The sequence below is a fragment of the Durio zibethinus genome, chromosome 1, assembly GCF_047325235.1.
Source record: "Durio zibethinus cultivar Kanyao isolate XHJ-2024 chromosome 1, ASM4732523v1, whole genome shotgun sequence".
NCBI classification, from domain to species: domain Eukaryota; kingdom Viridiplantae; phylum Streptophyta; class Magnoliopsida; order Malvales; family Malvaceae; genus Durio; species Durio zibethinus.
Genome location: NC_143162.1, coordinates 34,939,689 through 34,955,156, shown reverse-complemented (window position 1 = coordinate 34,955,156; position 15,468 = coordinate 34,939,689). Strand labels below are relative to the sequence as shown.

At 34.6% G+C, this 15,468-nt stretch overlaps 2 protein-coding genes across 5 annotated transcripts; one reads left to right on the top strand and one right to left on the bottom strand.

The window, feature by feature from the left end:
- Positions 1-762: 762 nt before the first annotated feature.
- Positions 763-2,875, top strand: LOC111311329 (uncharacterized). Its single transcript, XM_022910703.2, has 3 exons — positions 763-1,957; positions 2,062-2,176; positions 2,267-2,875. The coding sequence occupies exons 1-3, from the start codon at positions 1,475-1,477 to the stop codon at positions 2,776-2,778; spliced, it is 1,110 nt and encodes a 369-aa protein (XP_022766438.1). The 5' UTR covers positions 763-1,474; the 3' UTR covers positions 2,779-2,875.
- Positions 2,876-3,987: 1,112 nt separating this feature from the next.
- On the bottom strand, positions 3,988-14,840 carry LOC111312531 (pre-mRNA-processing protein 40A-like). Of its 4 annotated transcripts, none has more exons than XM_022912874.2 (28): positions 14,700-14,840; positions 14,450-14,515; positions 14,013-14,078; positions 13,582-13,917; positions 13,309-13,506; positions 12,203-12,276; positions 11,919-11,988; positions 9,940-9,992; positions 9,743-9,800; positions 9,311-9,660; positions 9,137-9,209; positions 8,797-8,895; positions 8,583-8,651; positions 8,426-8,503; positions 8,108-8,194; positions 7,988-8,022; positions 7,777-7,882; positions 6,979-7,059; positions 6,738-6,890; positions 6,549-6,665; positions 6,337-6,435; positions 6,167-6,214; positions 5,997-6,089; positions 5,594-5,701; positions 5,421-5,485; positions 5,176-5,278; positions 4,582-4,884; positions 3,988-4,505 (listed from the first exon to the last, which is right to left on the bottom strand). In XM_022912874.2, exons 2-28 carry the CDS (start codon positions 14,480-14,482, stop codon positions 4,371-4,373), a joined length of 3,090 nt encoding a protein of 1,029 aa, XP_022768609.1. In that variant the 5' UTR covers positions 14,483-14,515; positions 14,700-14,840; the 3' UTR covers positions 3,988-4,370. The 4 variants fall into 4 exon arrangements, with proteins under 4 accessions (XP_022768609.1, XP_022768610.1, XP_022768611.1 ...); XM_022912875.2 differs by having other exon boundaries at positions 6,738-6,884; XM_022912876.2 differs by lacking the exon at positions 6,167-6,214 and having other exon boundaries at positions 4,133-4,505.
- Positions 14,841-15,468: the final 628 nt, after the last annotated feature.

The window sequence follows — 15,468 nt, the reverse complement described above, 5'->3', positions numbered from 1 at the left end:
TTTGGTTTTTTTTGCATCATAGTTTTTCTTAATTGCTAATGTCACATGGATATATGCAAATCATCAAGTGGAGGCATAGCTTGGTTGAATGGTTTGCAGGTCTTGGTCTAAGGAGTAGGCTTTTTTTTTTTTTTTCTTTTTCCTTTCCTTTCCAAATGCATTTTATAATATATATATATATATATATATGTTTTACCATATCCACCCAGCTAAAGTTTGAAATTTGAAAACCCTCTCCCAAAATCATAACAGAATCAATAAACAAAAATGGTGAAAAGACAATTTCTTACAGAGGGACATGATGGGGATTTAGGTTTTTATTCCAATCAGAAACAACTGTCTGAAGTTACTACTTGACATAAAAATGTTTTTTAAGTAATTCCAGAACAATATGAGGACACAGATTCTCTTTTTACCTCTTGTTATTCTCTCCCTATCCATTGCTAATACCTACATCTTTTTTTAACCTCACCTTTCTATCTTGCAATAAACCAAACACCCAAGTAAAAGATGCTCCCAAGTTTTTGTTTTTTTTTTTTAACTTTATAAACAGAAAACATACACTGGGACCTTCCAATGTCCATATCATGTCATCAACAAAAAAAAAAGCACAAACAAAAAGAGGGAAAAGAAAGCAGCTTTTCTTCTTTTTTTACCTTTTTTTTTTTTTAGCATAAGTTCACAAATGAAGACTATAATATCATTCGTGAGCAATGAACCATGATATGGACTGGTTGATTGCATCTCCTTGACTTAGGGGCTTGGAAGAGGAAATGCAGGCTCATACATATGAATATAAACATGTTCACATGGATAAATATATTTGAGATTAGGTCTACAAGTAAATGAATACAGTAGCCAATTCCAATCCAGGAATTCCAGCATTCAATTTGCCTATGTTCCCATTAGCAATATTGACTAGTTATGGACACCATTCAGACAAAGACAAGTGCTTTTGGGACCATATTAAGTACCAAAAACAAAAATTAAATTCGAATTCAAATAAAATGAGAGGATAGATCTGACCAAAAAAAAAAATGAGGGATGGAACCTGGAGGATTGAATAAAATGTCAAAATCTGCAAGTAAAGACAGGCAATGACATGAACAAAACACTGGAACAGAAGATGCTAGACTAAAAGATTATATCACCTAACTACTGTATCCAGGCAAAACTCTCGGGTGGTACCTCAGCAGTTGAAGCTATATAACCTTGAGATTGTTTGAACTATGTCTTTTTCCCTCTCTCCCTGTCTTAGCCTTAAATACCCAATCTTCCTTCTGTTTCTGCTCTTTTTCTAGACCCTAACTGGCAGATGTCTGTCTTTCCATTTAATAGCTAGCCCTGCACATGCACCATCTCATCGTCTTTTTATTTCCCATTTTTCCCTCCTTCGGATCATCAAGCTTAAACCTTAAACCATAGGGATTCATTTTCAGCCCCTGCAAACCCTTCAGCCCAACATACTGCTCAAATGGCCACAAGGATCACAGCATCCAAGCCAGCAAGGCAACTTGGAGAACTCCTCCAAGAACAACAAGAACCTTTCGTCTTAGAAGTTTACCTTTCCGAAAGAAGGTGTGTGAGAAAGAACTTAATTTCAGGGGCCAACTTCATCGGCTGCCATGGCAATTCAGGTAAGTTTTTAAAGAAGTCTGGTAGTCAAAACAAGAGCAAGAAGGGTATTCCAAACTTTCCAAAAGTACTTAAAGTTGTACCATGTAGCAAGTTCTTTGCAATCAAAGGCTCAAGAACCAAAAATTCTGATGATGATGGAAAGCTTAGTGTTACTGAGATGGATAGAAATAACCAAGAAACGGCAGAGCCAGATAGATTTTCTTCCGCTAGCAGCACAACAGTGTATAATTCATGCTCAGATAGTGACATAGATGAACCATCGATGTTTACTGACAATTCCAAATCTAATTTGAAACTCCACCGTGAAAGAGAAAAGAAGGTAGAAAAGCTTTATAGCTTATCTTTATGTTTTGTATAAAGCAAGACTATTTGATATTCTTAGGAAAATATAATGTTCTAGTTTGTTACTCATTAAGCTAACAGGCTGCTGCAGATACGAAGTTTCAATGGAGTTGCATGGAAGACAGTAAACAGCACAGCCCTCAGTCAGTTTTAGAAGAAATATCATCTACTTCAACAGGCTCCCCACTCGATAAAAGTTAGTATCTTTAAAGTTGCTAAGCAATTCTTGATTACTTTCCTTCTGATTTAAAATGAATATATTACTAATTCTCGTGAGTTAAAACAGCAAGGAGGGTTTCCACCACAAGGCAGAAAAGCTTCTTCTTGCCTAAGCTAATAACGGAGGACTCGATATTGTCAGCTTCGCTCTGGAATTTACTTCTTCAAACCACACCGGACAAATCAAGCTGTGCAGGATTAAGTGAATTACAAGAGCCTGATCGGTCTAACTCTTCACAATTTTCGATATCCAAAAGGGTTTTGCAGCAAACAAAGCAGCTTCTCTTTGATTGTGCGAGGGAGTTGGTAGATAAGAACCATGAGAAGGAACAGAAAGGGAAAAAGTTTTTAGGGCCTGAGGAGATGGGAAAGGTTATCTGTGAGAAAATAAAGGGCTGGGGAAAACGGTGTGGAGATGAATCAAACATAATGCAATTGTTGGAATTAGATGTAATGGATTCAAGCCAGGAATGGAATGGTTTTGAATCCCAGAAAAAGGACATGGTTCTAGTAATTGGAAACGCCATAGCAGAGGAGATTACAACTGAAGTTGTAATGGACATGATCAATGTCCTATAGCTTAGATGTCCTTTGCTTGTTTCAAATTCTAATTACTTGTCTAAATTTCAGTTACTGTTTCGCTCAAAATATTGATATCTGTCACTGTTCCTGTCTAGTTCAGATTTGTTCCTGTCTAGTTCAGATTGATAGTAATGTACCTAACAACCTAACAATGTAGAAAAAAATGATCAATATCTTTTTTTTCTCAAATGGAAGATAGCAAAAGAGTCATGGACTCTTGGCTTTATCGCGATTTAAAGCCCTGAAATTTAATGATTGAAAGACAGTCTTATGGCTTATTAAAAAATTGATGCATGAATTGACGTTGACGTCCAAACCACCATAAAGTACCCATTTACATGATTTTCTTAAACTTAATCTTAAGATGTTGCCAAAGGTAAAAAATAGTATCGGTTCTATATTTCAGCTATATAATCCAATCAAATTTAATTCTTATTTTTGTTATTAAACAATTTTGACTAAGCAATTAAACCTTCATTTGTTACTTTTTTTATTTTAATAAAATTTACTATTAACACTTCCACAATCCCACTAGATATGATTTGTTTTTATTAGTGAAATATTCCATTGTAGTTTATTTGAGAAAAAAAATTCTTTAATAATTATGCAATATTAACACTAACAAATTTAAGATGAAATACCAAGTGATAGAGTTTTAAAGCAATCCATTTAATTCTCGCAATTGTTGCCTCACCAATTTGTTAGCAAAAAACAAAAACAAAAAAAAAAAGAAAGCTAAATATAGGAGTTTGTTTAGATGATGTATTTAAAGAAAATTTTTCATTTCAAGCAAGAATTTCAAAATTTTAAAAATAAATTCATTTATTTAGATAAAAATTAAAAATTTTTCAAAATTTAGATTAAATTTCAAGAAAAATTTGAAGTGCATTTAAACTGCTCAAATTTCCTCTTAAAATTTCACATAAATACGATATTTTTCAATATTCTTTCAAATTTTACGTATTACTTACCATAAAATATAAAACTAAAAAAAATAAATATCATTATTAATATATTTTTTTTTCATATTATTAATACTATCTATATATTTTTACAAATCTAATAATATCTATATTTCATATATTATTTATATGTATATATATTTTTATCTTTAATATCATTATTTTTTATTTCATCAAATTCGACTAAATTTCTTAAAGAAATGCTTATCCAAACAAAATAATTACAAATATTAATATTTTGAAATAATGCATTTTAAAATACCTTCATTTTAAATTTCTTCAAAATTTTAAAATTCTCCATCCGAAATACACGGTAAGAAGGGCTTTTAACAAATACTCATTGAGGCTCCAAAAAAAAAAAAAAAAAACCTAAAATTAAAACCCCAAAACGCCAAACTAAGATCTAAACCTTAATATAAATGTCAAATACCAAACACAACCCTCAAGCCCTAAGGCTAGGAAAGTAAGTGAAATACTAGTAATTCATTTGAAATAGCCTAAATAATCTAAAAATCTAGAGACAAATACAATTAAGCTTATGAATACGGCAATGTAGTAGTAGAACCTCAAGCGATTTAATCCCCAATTGGTTTCTTTAAATTTTGCATCAATAGGTTAAATAGGAAACTACTGGATTTCACCATCCTCACCAAGTTCACCATCTTCCAGCTCGTAACCACTGTGTCTTCGTGACCCATCACGGTGATCTCTCTTGTGCTTTTTATGCCGGCTTTCACCGTCGGATTCAGGTGAGTGAGCATGCTGCAAAGGAAACATTGGAAGAACATTAGAACCTGTTGGATAAATAAACAATATATCATCGATGGATAGATAATACCTTTCTTGATTTCTTACGGTCACTACCATGTCTACGAGACTTCTTGGACTCCTCTCTATCATCCTTGTCAGAACTCCCATCATCAACAGTGCTTTGATGTCGTTTGCGGTGTTTCCTCTCTTTTTCCTTTTCCTTTTTCTTTTCCTCCTTATGGCCATAGCCGTCAGATACATCTAGATCCTCACTATCTGTTTCATCTTTTTTAGTTAGTTCCTTACCTTTTTCCCTTTCACGTTCTCTTTCCTTCTTTCTCTCCTTCTCCCTCCGTTTCTCTTTCTCTTCTTTCTCTTTCTCCTTTTTAGCCTGCAACAAACCAACCCGATAAACATCTTTAGATTTTAGAAGAAACATATGGTTTTATACAATATGAAATGCATATCGTGATTCAGGAAAATTTAAGGAAAGCTCAAAAAATATGCAATGTACAAGTGCTCTTATTCTCTCACACCTTTTGGGTATCTTATGGTCTGAAAGCAATTAAAGTAACTTAATTGTGAACTAAGAGTGACGTCCATCATAAGTCAAAGTTAATTTATGAACATTGGGATTTTTAACCACCAACTACTTGGACATTATAGTTCAAGATTCACATACCTTTTCCTCCTCACGTTTGCGCTCCTTTTCTTTAGATTTCTCCTGTAGGTGCGCAATGTATTCCTCAAAGATGTCTCTCCTAAAGCTCTCTTCCGCAATTGATCTAATAAAAGTGCATGGCAGGAAACCACAACAGGGAGGAAATGATCTTAGGATTGAGATGCTTAAGAATGATAAATACCCCCCAGCAAGCAGCTCCAGATGGCTGTTCATCTTAAATGCAAAAAATAAAAGGGTGCAAATACCTGTATTCTTGGCTTTCTTCAAAAAGTGGTCTGGAATCCTCCCAATTAGAAGAAGCAGTTATCTCCTGCAAAGCAGCACAACAACCAGAAGTTAAACAAAATGGTCATGGTAATTGTTTAAACAGTGCATAAAAGCCGTATTGCCCATTTGTCTTCAAAACAGTACAACACACCTTATAAGTATGTAATAGCTTAGTGAAGTCATCAGCTAGACGCTGACGTTTTTTAGCCTCTTTCTCGTCCTTCTCCTTGGCTCTCTCAAGTAACTCCTCATACACAAGCTGTGAAGAGTAAAGAATAAACTTATCAATATTCAATCACTAGTTTAGTACTACTTTAAACTAATAAATACAAGTGAACAAAATAATAAATACACTATCCAACTTATTAACATTCTAACAACCACTATTTTAAAGCTCTAAACCTCTAATTAAAAGATAAGGAATGAGGACCTCTAATCATATAGTGTTCTTGGAAGGTTAACGTCCATTTATCTCCATAACAATTCTACCGAAGCTTAACGATTCCTTTTTTTCTTTTTCTTTTGGTTGAAAACGTGTATTGTAACAGAAGTACCTTTACGTTTATTTCGGATATTGGCAAGGAACCAACATCTTCTGAAATAGCAGCCTTGAAATCTTCAACTGTCCACGTGGAAACCATGGTAATCTGGGGAGAAGTCAAGTAATGGGTTCAATAATCAGGGGCACCAGACAAGATCATGTAAGATAAATATAGTTTCTTACCTTCCCTGACTTCATTGCATCTTTTATACAGGTTTTATCTTCATGATACTATACATTTACATAAGAAACCATCAGAAACATGACATTTTTTCTAATTGAACAAAAGAATAATGCACACGAGATAAAAATGGACACTCAAATCTTACAGAGAACAGAATTGAGGCACAAACCTGTTTGTCTAATTCTTCGGCAACATCCTCAAACAAATCTTTCGGTGTTGAACCAGATGTGTTAGATGCAACAGCAAGATATTGAGGCAAATCTTTCACCTGGAAATCAAAAACAAAAAAATTAAGCAAAAACTACTGCTGATGAAGACAAAACACACCTTAATTAAAGCCACTCTTACAATAAAACAAATTAAAATAGATATAAAAAAAACCTCCAAACAATAATCTCGCCAGTAAGTTTTAGCAATAAGAGTGCCATCGGCAACATGTTCTTCCATTAGCTTACGAAATGCATCACGGTTTTTGCGCTCAGCACGTCTCAATTGTTCCTAAGTTTTGACAAAAGAGAAAAGATAAGAACACAGATTGGAAGGAAATTAATTATCATAAAGTACCTCTACCTTTTGCGTCTTCTTTTTTTCCTCTTCTTCCTTCTCTAAGTAATGAATGTAGTCCTGGAATATGAGCAACCGGTCAATTTTTTCAAGACGTGAGCATCTTTCATCATCCTCTAAGCGATCTTGAACTTTCCGCCACTGGCTGCTTGCCTGCAACTTGAAAGAAAAAGTTAAGGAAATAGAAACCATGCTAGCATTCTTTACAAAGGAGACAAATTATAATCCTCTTTTCTAAAGGTTGTACCTTAATAAAATCACAGGATGCCAGAAATTTCCTGTATTCTGCTATATTCCGCCTTTTTTCCTCTGCAGCATTTTTCCTTTCCTGCATTAAATAACAAAATGTAAGTCTTCATATTTCAAGTGGTGTATGATATTTTGCTTGGAGTAGTTTCCAATGAATACAGCAGAGAGCACTATAATGCTGGCATAAGACATGACATTTCTGACCATTTCCTGATGCATCACCCTCAAAAAATTTTCTACATATATCCATAATTGATAAAAGCATGTAAAACATATATCCATACCAGAAAAGACAGATTTGCACACATGGATCATTTTTAAATGTCTGACCCATCATGTTTTATGGAAATAACAGTCATAAATCTGTGGCAGAGAGTAGCAAGATATCATTGACAAGATATGTTACAAACAGAAGTTGCCAAACGTTTCAAGAGTCAATGAATTCAAAATCAGAGAGATAAACCAATGATTGTGATAAGTTTAGTGATAAAATTCTAGCCAAACTGTGCTTACTGAATTTATAATATTACCAATTAACTTGTGCATGAAAGCTATTATTCCCAAGGCAAAATCTGGATGAAACAACGTCCAACCTTGAATATTAATCTTGCTGAAGAAATACAACAGGCTATCTAGGACAAATGCAAAGGTGGGGAACAGGGTGGAATTTCGTAGGTTTTATTCCTACAGACAACACCTAGGCATTCTATATCTTGTCACAACAGTCAAACACCAAAACTCAATTAGGTGTGAAAGTGCACAATTGCAAAATAAGCGAGAAATCAGAAACTATTACCTTCCTCTCAAGATCCACTATATAGTTTTCAAAAAGATCTTCCCGGTCTCTGGCTTGTTCAACAGCCTTGAACCGCTCATCATCTTCAAACAAACTTTGAGCTTTGCTGAAAATGCAATAGCTTTAGTTAGAATATTTAATAAATTCCACATTTAGAATGATGAGGCCACAACAAATCTATTTTTTCCATGATATAGAGAGAAATTTCAACCTCCATCTCATGGATGATGTGAGTTCTGTGGACTCCTGGAAAGAAATCAAAAGCATTAGATCAAATAGAAATGTAAACAGAGAGAAGAAAAGAAGATAACATGAGCTTAGTGCAACATACTTCCAGCATCTTTGTAAATTCTTCCCGAGCTTTCTTCTGTCTCATGCGCCTTTCCTCAGCCTCTAGCTTTTTCCTTTGACCCAAGTACTATTAATCAATATAATGTCAGAACAGTATGTAGAATGTTTGCTTTGGCTTCAAACATTTATTTGCAGATAAATATAAACTAATAATGTTTGCTTTGACTTCAAACATTTAATTGCAGATAAATATAAACTAAGCAGCAACTGGAGGGGGAGGGAAGTAATTCAAACTTAAAGCAATCTTATCACACACATAACAAAATCCTATCACAAAGCCACAATTGTGAACATTTACCTCGTTAAAGGCTTGCTTCCGCTCACCAAGTGTCTTCAAAGCACCATACCTTTTGTCATTAATTATTTCTCTCATTGCCTAGAAGAAATTTCAATGTCAACGTAAATATACCAAAAGACCAAAGCTGGCAGGAAGGGACAAGATACAGCTGGGATACCTGCTCCCAAGTCCAATCAGAGAGCACATTTGCAGATTCAAGGAGAGATTTGAAAGTGTTTTTTGCCTCCTGAACAAAAGGAAAAATAAGTACGAAGAAATAATACATAAACGAAGGAATTGGCATCATAATTCCCAGTTCTCAGGGGAAAAGAAAGAACAAAACTTAAGGTCAAGTGACAACATAAAGAAATGACATGTTTCTAGAATGTTACCAGCTTATTTGCATATACAAAAGGCTCATCATCTGGAACTTTCTCTTCCACTGGAGTCACATTAACTTTTCCAGCAGTTGCCATCCCCTTTTTTGCTTCCTGCGAGTAAAAAGAAAGTAATTAAAAAAAATAAAATATATGTCCCACTGCCAACATATGTTGAGAGCAGGAGCATCTGCATTTTGCCAAATAGACCAGCTAGCAACGTAAGTATTGTGACTAGAAGTTTTTCTTAAACAGAAAAGAACTCTTAAAGAGATTATTGCCTCTCTTGGAAATGGTCAACCGAAAGTGAGATGTGAACAGAAACAGCCTTCAACAAACAATATATGAGCCCTACCTCCATGTCCTGAGCAGAAGCTCCATCAGCAAAATGCACATTGTCTTGAGATGCTGTACTTTCGAAGCTCCTTCTGCAGTAAGAATAGAGCAGGAAGTAGTTAATTTCAACATTGCTATTGAATCACTGAAAATTTCAATAAAAAACCAGTAGAAGTCTAGAAGATGTCCATACATGACTGTTTTGTTAGCATTGACTGAAGTAACAGAACTAGTGGAAACACCGGAGGCAACAGCAAGTAAAGGAGTCACAGACATCGCAGGGAGTTGAACCCCTGATGCACTTGTTGCAGCAGATTGTGAAACAGGAACAACTGTTGATCCAGTAGGGGAAGGATCAGCAACAGCAGCAACAGGCGTAACTGAAACTGGGCTTGAAGCCTGCAAAGTGTTGGAGATCACAGGAATAGATGCAGTAGGTGTCTCAGCTATGGAAACAGAATCAGCAACTGGAGCTTGAGAAGCCACTCTTGAATCCGATGGAGTTCCTTGGCTAGCTGCTACCTGAGCTTGCTCACGAGCTAACTGGAATTAAGCATTTAAAAATGAGGTCAGAAAGGTAAAATGCCAGGTAAAGAAACAGTAATCACAAATTACAAGGACAAACCTTCAGTTCCTCAGGTATTGTCCACTTAGACTGCTTTGTAACCTTGTTGTAATAATACCTGCAAAAGCAATCTCTTGATCACATATCAATCGCGAAAATAAAATTTTAACAGAAAAAAGTGGATATTCTAGAGCATATTAAACAATACGAGGAAAAAATGTAGATGAATATATGGGTAAAACAAAGCTCAAACATACTTTCTTCCCTCCGGAGTTGTAAATTCCTTCCAAACCGTGGAAGCGTCAGCTCTCTGTTACAGAAAAATCGATAATTAGGCAAAGAAGTAAAAGTAATAATGAAAAAAAAAAATTCAGCAAAATATCATGATTAAAGGGAGTGGCATTATATCAGTCAATGTAAGGACAGCAATGAAATTGCCAACAAAGAAGCCAAACATAAGAAGATGGAACAAATAGATAAAACAAAAAAAAAAACAAGTTATATCATGACCGCTTCAAAAATGAGACACAATATCAGTTTCAGCCATACAAAATTCCCAGAAGGGGAGAGGATGGGTTTACATGCAACCAATAGGGTGAAAGAATCTATTCTACCATGGTAAAAGATACACTAATGCTACAAAATGGTTTCACTTGAAAGAGTCCAAACCCTGAAAAGGTGGAGTGGTCAATTAAACATTTCAGCCATTCGCAAGACGTTGGTCCATAGGCAGGCAAGAGTTTTTGCTCGCATAATGGCTGTCTAGAGTCAATACTGCAGAGCTTCACTTGACCAGGTACGAGTGTGCAAACACTGAAGGTAAGAGAAGCTGTGGCAAAAGTCTTTACCATGTACTGATAACAAAATTATCTAAGTCTAGTCGAAACTCAGAAGGGGAGGAAGTGTTATCTCAACTCTGGGTGAGAATTTAGCCCACAGGTAACCTCCAAATTCTTCTCATGAATGTGCTAGGATTCATCTTGAATTCTTAACTTGCATTCCCTTAACATCATCTAAAATGGATACAAGGTAATACATACCTAATCTAGTTCAACAACAAATAAAACCCCTTTTCCTTCAGCTGCAATGATGAACCTAAACTTAAATCATACTTTTTGTTTACAGATAGTAACACCTTTGCCTGACACAAATCTTAAAGATGTTTCCATCGGCCAAGCAAGAAACTAAAGATATTTTCTAGGAATCATCAGTTCTTTAACCTCCTGCCAACGCCCATTACTCCCTCCCTTGCAACTGCAAAAGGAGAAAAGAAATTCTAGAGCGCATATGAAAAAAAATATATTTACATCAAATTTCCAACCCAAAGGAATATTTATAGAATCAATAGCAGCAAGTATGAAAATAAAGAGAAATTATAAATACAGCAAGAGCCATTGGCCCAGCATTTCATACCTCTGAAATTAGTAGCCAATATGTACCTGTGTAACTCAGTACAAACCATTGCAAACACAAGCTTGCAACAATAACAACATAAATGTGAAAAAAGGGAGAAAGTATCAACATAAAATCAGAAGTAGCAGAAGTGAATGAACAACAAAGAAGTTTTGCAAGAAGATAAATACACAATGAACAGCATAACGAATCCCTTTAGATCAATCTACAAATTTATTACAGTACGAAGTATAAACCACATTTATCTAAAATACAATATAGGGTTAGAAAAACACATGGACTATCAAAGAGACAACAAAACTAAAAGAGAAATATATATAGCCTACAGATGTGTAACAGCAGATTAAATAACTGTGTTAAGGGGGGGAGGGGGGACAATATTATCACCATCCTAAAACTTCACTTCAGAGTAGGAAATGATGAAAAAAGTTGAGAACGGTTAATAGTAGGCACTGATTTAGTATGTGTATGTATCTAATCATTCCTAATAACAATATTTATCCCCACATGATAAACAAGATGTAAATAGCAAAATGTTGCCTGCCTTGAGAAAAGTGAAGGCCCGCCCTCAAAGTGACCATTTAGAGCAGTCGTTAAATTTCTCCAACTTGCCATGACATCTACAAACCAATGCAAAAACATGCAAAAGAAAGGAGATTTCGCATAAAACAATTTTGATCAAGTTAAGAACGGCTACAGTTTTCAGCATCCATTAAAAGGAACAATTTGTATAAATAGCATATCACATCAAATTCAAAGTTAACAGATTACAGAACACAAAATTTAACTGCAGAAACAGCAACCAGATTATCATATGCCTCACCTCTATTGACGTCATCAGTTCCAGAGGCTTTTCCCAACTAGATTGTCTTGTCTTTTTGTTGTAATAGTATCTGCAGATATATAAGAAAAGTTAGAAACAAATGAACACCAAATTTCCCCATGAAGTCTAGATGTCTAAATAACTAAATATAAGGACTGATTAATGACAATATATAATAATAAAAGTACAAGAAGATACCTAAACAGTCCTAGCGGAAGTTAAATTACAAATACATGGCAAGATGTGAGCAAAAATTACAACGTTGAGCTACAATATAGAGTTACCTTCTTCCATCAGCAGATGTATGCTCTTGCCAATCAGAGGATGATTGCAGAGTAAGGCTAGGAACATCGGCGGCCTGGTACACCAAAATTGGAAAATAAAAAACAAAAAGGTTTCACAGAGTGGTAAAATGGGTACAGCAGCAAGATAACATGACACTGAAAACAAAATATGGTGGAAACTAATTTCCAAGATGCTACCCACAATGACTAATTTCTGGCATTATATATAATATCCAAAATGTTATGACAATAACTTAAGTTACTTAACATTATAACTCGCATTCTAAATAGGGATGGAAAGTAATATATATATATATATATATATATATAGTCATTGTTTGAAGTGCTGGTAGCTCCTTTCACTGAGGACAGAAGTTTTAATGTTGAAATCATAACAGAGAAGGAATGTTAATTTTGGATCAGGAAAAGAAACAATTTGAGATGGTGTAACGTACAATTTCTTTTTCAAATGCAACGCACAGAAATTGAGACTAAACAAAAACTCAGTCTAGAAAGCCTTAAATCAACTGATAGTTTGCAGAGCATGTGAAATTGATTTTGTAAAAACAAAACCTTTTCATGATAAAAAATTTATGCAGAGTTCCAGCTACTATGCTTGAAGGAAGTAAAGCTCATAGAAATACATAAAAATTTATATGTACTTTTTGAAGAAAAAGTTCACTCAAGGCCACTATATCATAAAAACGGTTAAAGAAGAACAAAGAAAAACCAACAGAAGCATTTGTTATCTAATGATCAAGAAAGAGGAAAAAGATAAAGATAGGACAAGTTAAGAAGGTTTAAGCTCTCTTCTTTTTCCCTTTTACAGTGTTTCTTTGGTTATTTATGTCCTTATTTTGTTTTTCATTCCCCTCTCTCTGTCTTTCGCTAAAGACTGGTCAACTTTGATAACAATTTGCACTTTTTAGGCATGTGTTCTCTGCAAAATTCAATTTCTTATCTAAAATGTTTCCAACCAGCACAGCAACAAATAAATATTGAGTATATAACATTTGAATCGAACACCAAAAATTACATAAGGCATACCCTGGTTAAATTCCTGTTTAATATACATTGTGTTTTATGTCCTAGGGAGGAATGCTTACTCTATCAGCAGAAGAAATAAGTAGAGGTTGTTGGCCAGTCTGCTGTATTGGTGTAGCAAGTGAAATACTCTGATTTCCAGTTGACAACCAAGGTTGTCCAGCAACTGGGGCAACAGGTGCATGCACTTGAGATAGAGGGTGAAACTGGGATGATGTGCTGACATTGTTCTGTGGCAGGCCAAAAGAAGATGGCGCAAACTGGAAAAATGTAAAAACATCAGAGAAGGTGCAAGACTACAAAGGGAAAATAGAAACATAGGCATCCGGCCTTACACTATATGATGAAGAGGGGGGCATTCCAGGGACCCCTAAGCCTGGCATATGACTATTCAAAGTAGGAGCAGTTTGATGTGGCTGTGGTGATTCAGATGTAAGAGGCCTGTTTGTTTGGCCATATGGTACTTGTATAGGCTGTGCTGAAGGTGTAGGAAGACCTGGTTGATTTGGCCAGGGAGGAAACTGCTGCATTGGCTGAGAAAACTGCATCTGCTGATTTTGAGCAGCTGGCATCCCAACATTTGAAGAGGCAACCTGCCCAACAGGCCAAAATTGTTGGGAAGCAGCTGGAACAAAGTGTTGTCCTTGCTGTGTTGGAACCACTGGTCGAAACTATGATGGAAATTTCACACGTAATGCATTTAATAAATTTCTTTCAGAGTATGAAAAAGGTCAGCAAACATGCAAAAAAAAAAAAAGGGAATTACCTGTGAAGATAAGGAAGAGCCATAACTTTGAGGACCCAAGGATCCAACTGCAGGAGGCCAATGAGGCTGGGAGAAAGAGAGGATAGCAAAAAAGTTTAGTCATCTTAGACCTTCATCCAAAAACTATAATAAAAAGATTACTTATGTATGGACTTTTGCCAAAAACAATATGCGATTTCTCATCGATATAAGAACAATAATGCCACCCAGAGAATCTTCTCAAAGTCATAACTTGTAATGTCCACATTCAAGTTGTTTCAAACTATTTCCAAGAAGACGAAGAAAAGCCTTAGACAATGTTTATAAATTTTATAAAATTTCGAGAAAACATGGCAAAAGCAACTAAGATTTAACCCCAAAAAACAACAGAATCTTAGATAAGAATTTAGATTATAGAAATAAAACCAAGAAAATTTAACCTAATAAGCATGCTCTACCTGGGCACTAGAAGGTTGAGAATTGTTGGCCATTCCAGCACATATGCGAAGTTTTACCTCAAATAGCTGTCAACAAGAACGATTATTAAAAAAAAAAAAAAAGATAGAAACTGCATCAAAGGTTCCAATCTAAGTAATTTAAATGGCTAAATTATTCGTATCAGAAATTATCATGAATCAAATTTACTCCAAATCAATCGTATAAAAATTACTAAAATAAAGAAGTTAAAGTTGAATTTTGCATACTTACAGATATCAAATGAAAAAGAAAGAGTTTCAATTGCGAGGGAGAGCTTGGATCTCAGTATCCAAATTTCAGGTGCTAGGGTTTTAGAGAGGAACAGGTGGAAATAATGAAAAATATTTTATGGGGAAAATTTGCATATAAATCAGAAACGCTTTCTTAATCTTTTGCCACTTATATCCTTGACGGGTTCAGCTTACTTAGGATTTTCCGGGTCGGGTCCTGAATAAACCCCACCCACGGGTCTCAAATTCCAACTTTTAACTTTTAATCAGACTTATCAATTATCATGGATTAATAAAAAAATAAAGGTAAATAATTGTTGGTTTTGTTCAATGAAAAAATTATTACATAGACAACAAAATAATTATCATCAATTTACTTATTTGGCTATTTCAATCTCATTATTAATAAATATAATGTAAATAATATTATTGTCTAAAGCAATTGGGAAAATATATATTTGAATTAAAATTTCTAATTAAATTACAAGGTTTTAATTAGAGCATGATATATGAAGCATGGCTAGAAACTAAAGAAAATAAAAGTTTTCATATATACACTTTTTATTTGGCAAAAATTCTTTTTGTTTTATCCAATTATATAACAGGTTTTTTTATGCGAAAAATGTTTTTTTTTTTTTTTTGTCTTTTGACTACTATTGGCATTCGAGCTACAGCTCATTGGTGATTATAATTTATAAGTTCGGCCCTATATGGCTATATCTCTTTGGTTATTAACCTAAAGGCTCGATGGTAACCAAAAATCACCAATA

Excerpts from the sequence above, each read along its gene's own strand:
- LOC111311329 (XM_022910703.2), top strand. The coding sequence starts at position 1,475 with ATGGCCACAAGGATCACAGCATCCAAGCCAGCAAGGCAACTTGGAGAA. Across the intron at positions 1,958-2,061 it reads ACCGTGAAAGAGAAAAGAAG|GCTGCTGCAGATACGAAGTT; the intron begins GTAGAAAAGCTT and ends TTAAGCTAACAG. Across the intron at positions 2,177-2,266 it reads AGGCTCCCCACTCGATAAAA|CAAGGAGGGTTTCCACCACA; the intron begins GTTAGTATCTTT and ends GAGTTAAAACAG.
- LOC111312531 (XM_022912874.2), bottom strand. The coding sequence starts at position 14,482 with ATGGCCAACAATTCTCAACCTTCTAGTGCCCAG. Across the intron at positions 8,504-8,582 it reads CTGATTGGACTTGGGAGCAG|GCAATGAGAGAAATAATTAA; the intron begins GTATCCCAGCTG and ends AATTTCTTCTAG. Across the intron at positions 5,279-5,420 it reads GAAGAAAGCCAAGAATACAG|ATCAATTGCGGAAGAGAGCT; the intron begins GTATTTGCACCC and ends CACTTTTATTAG.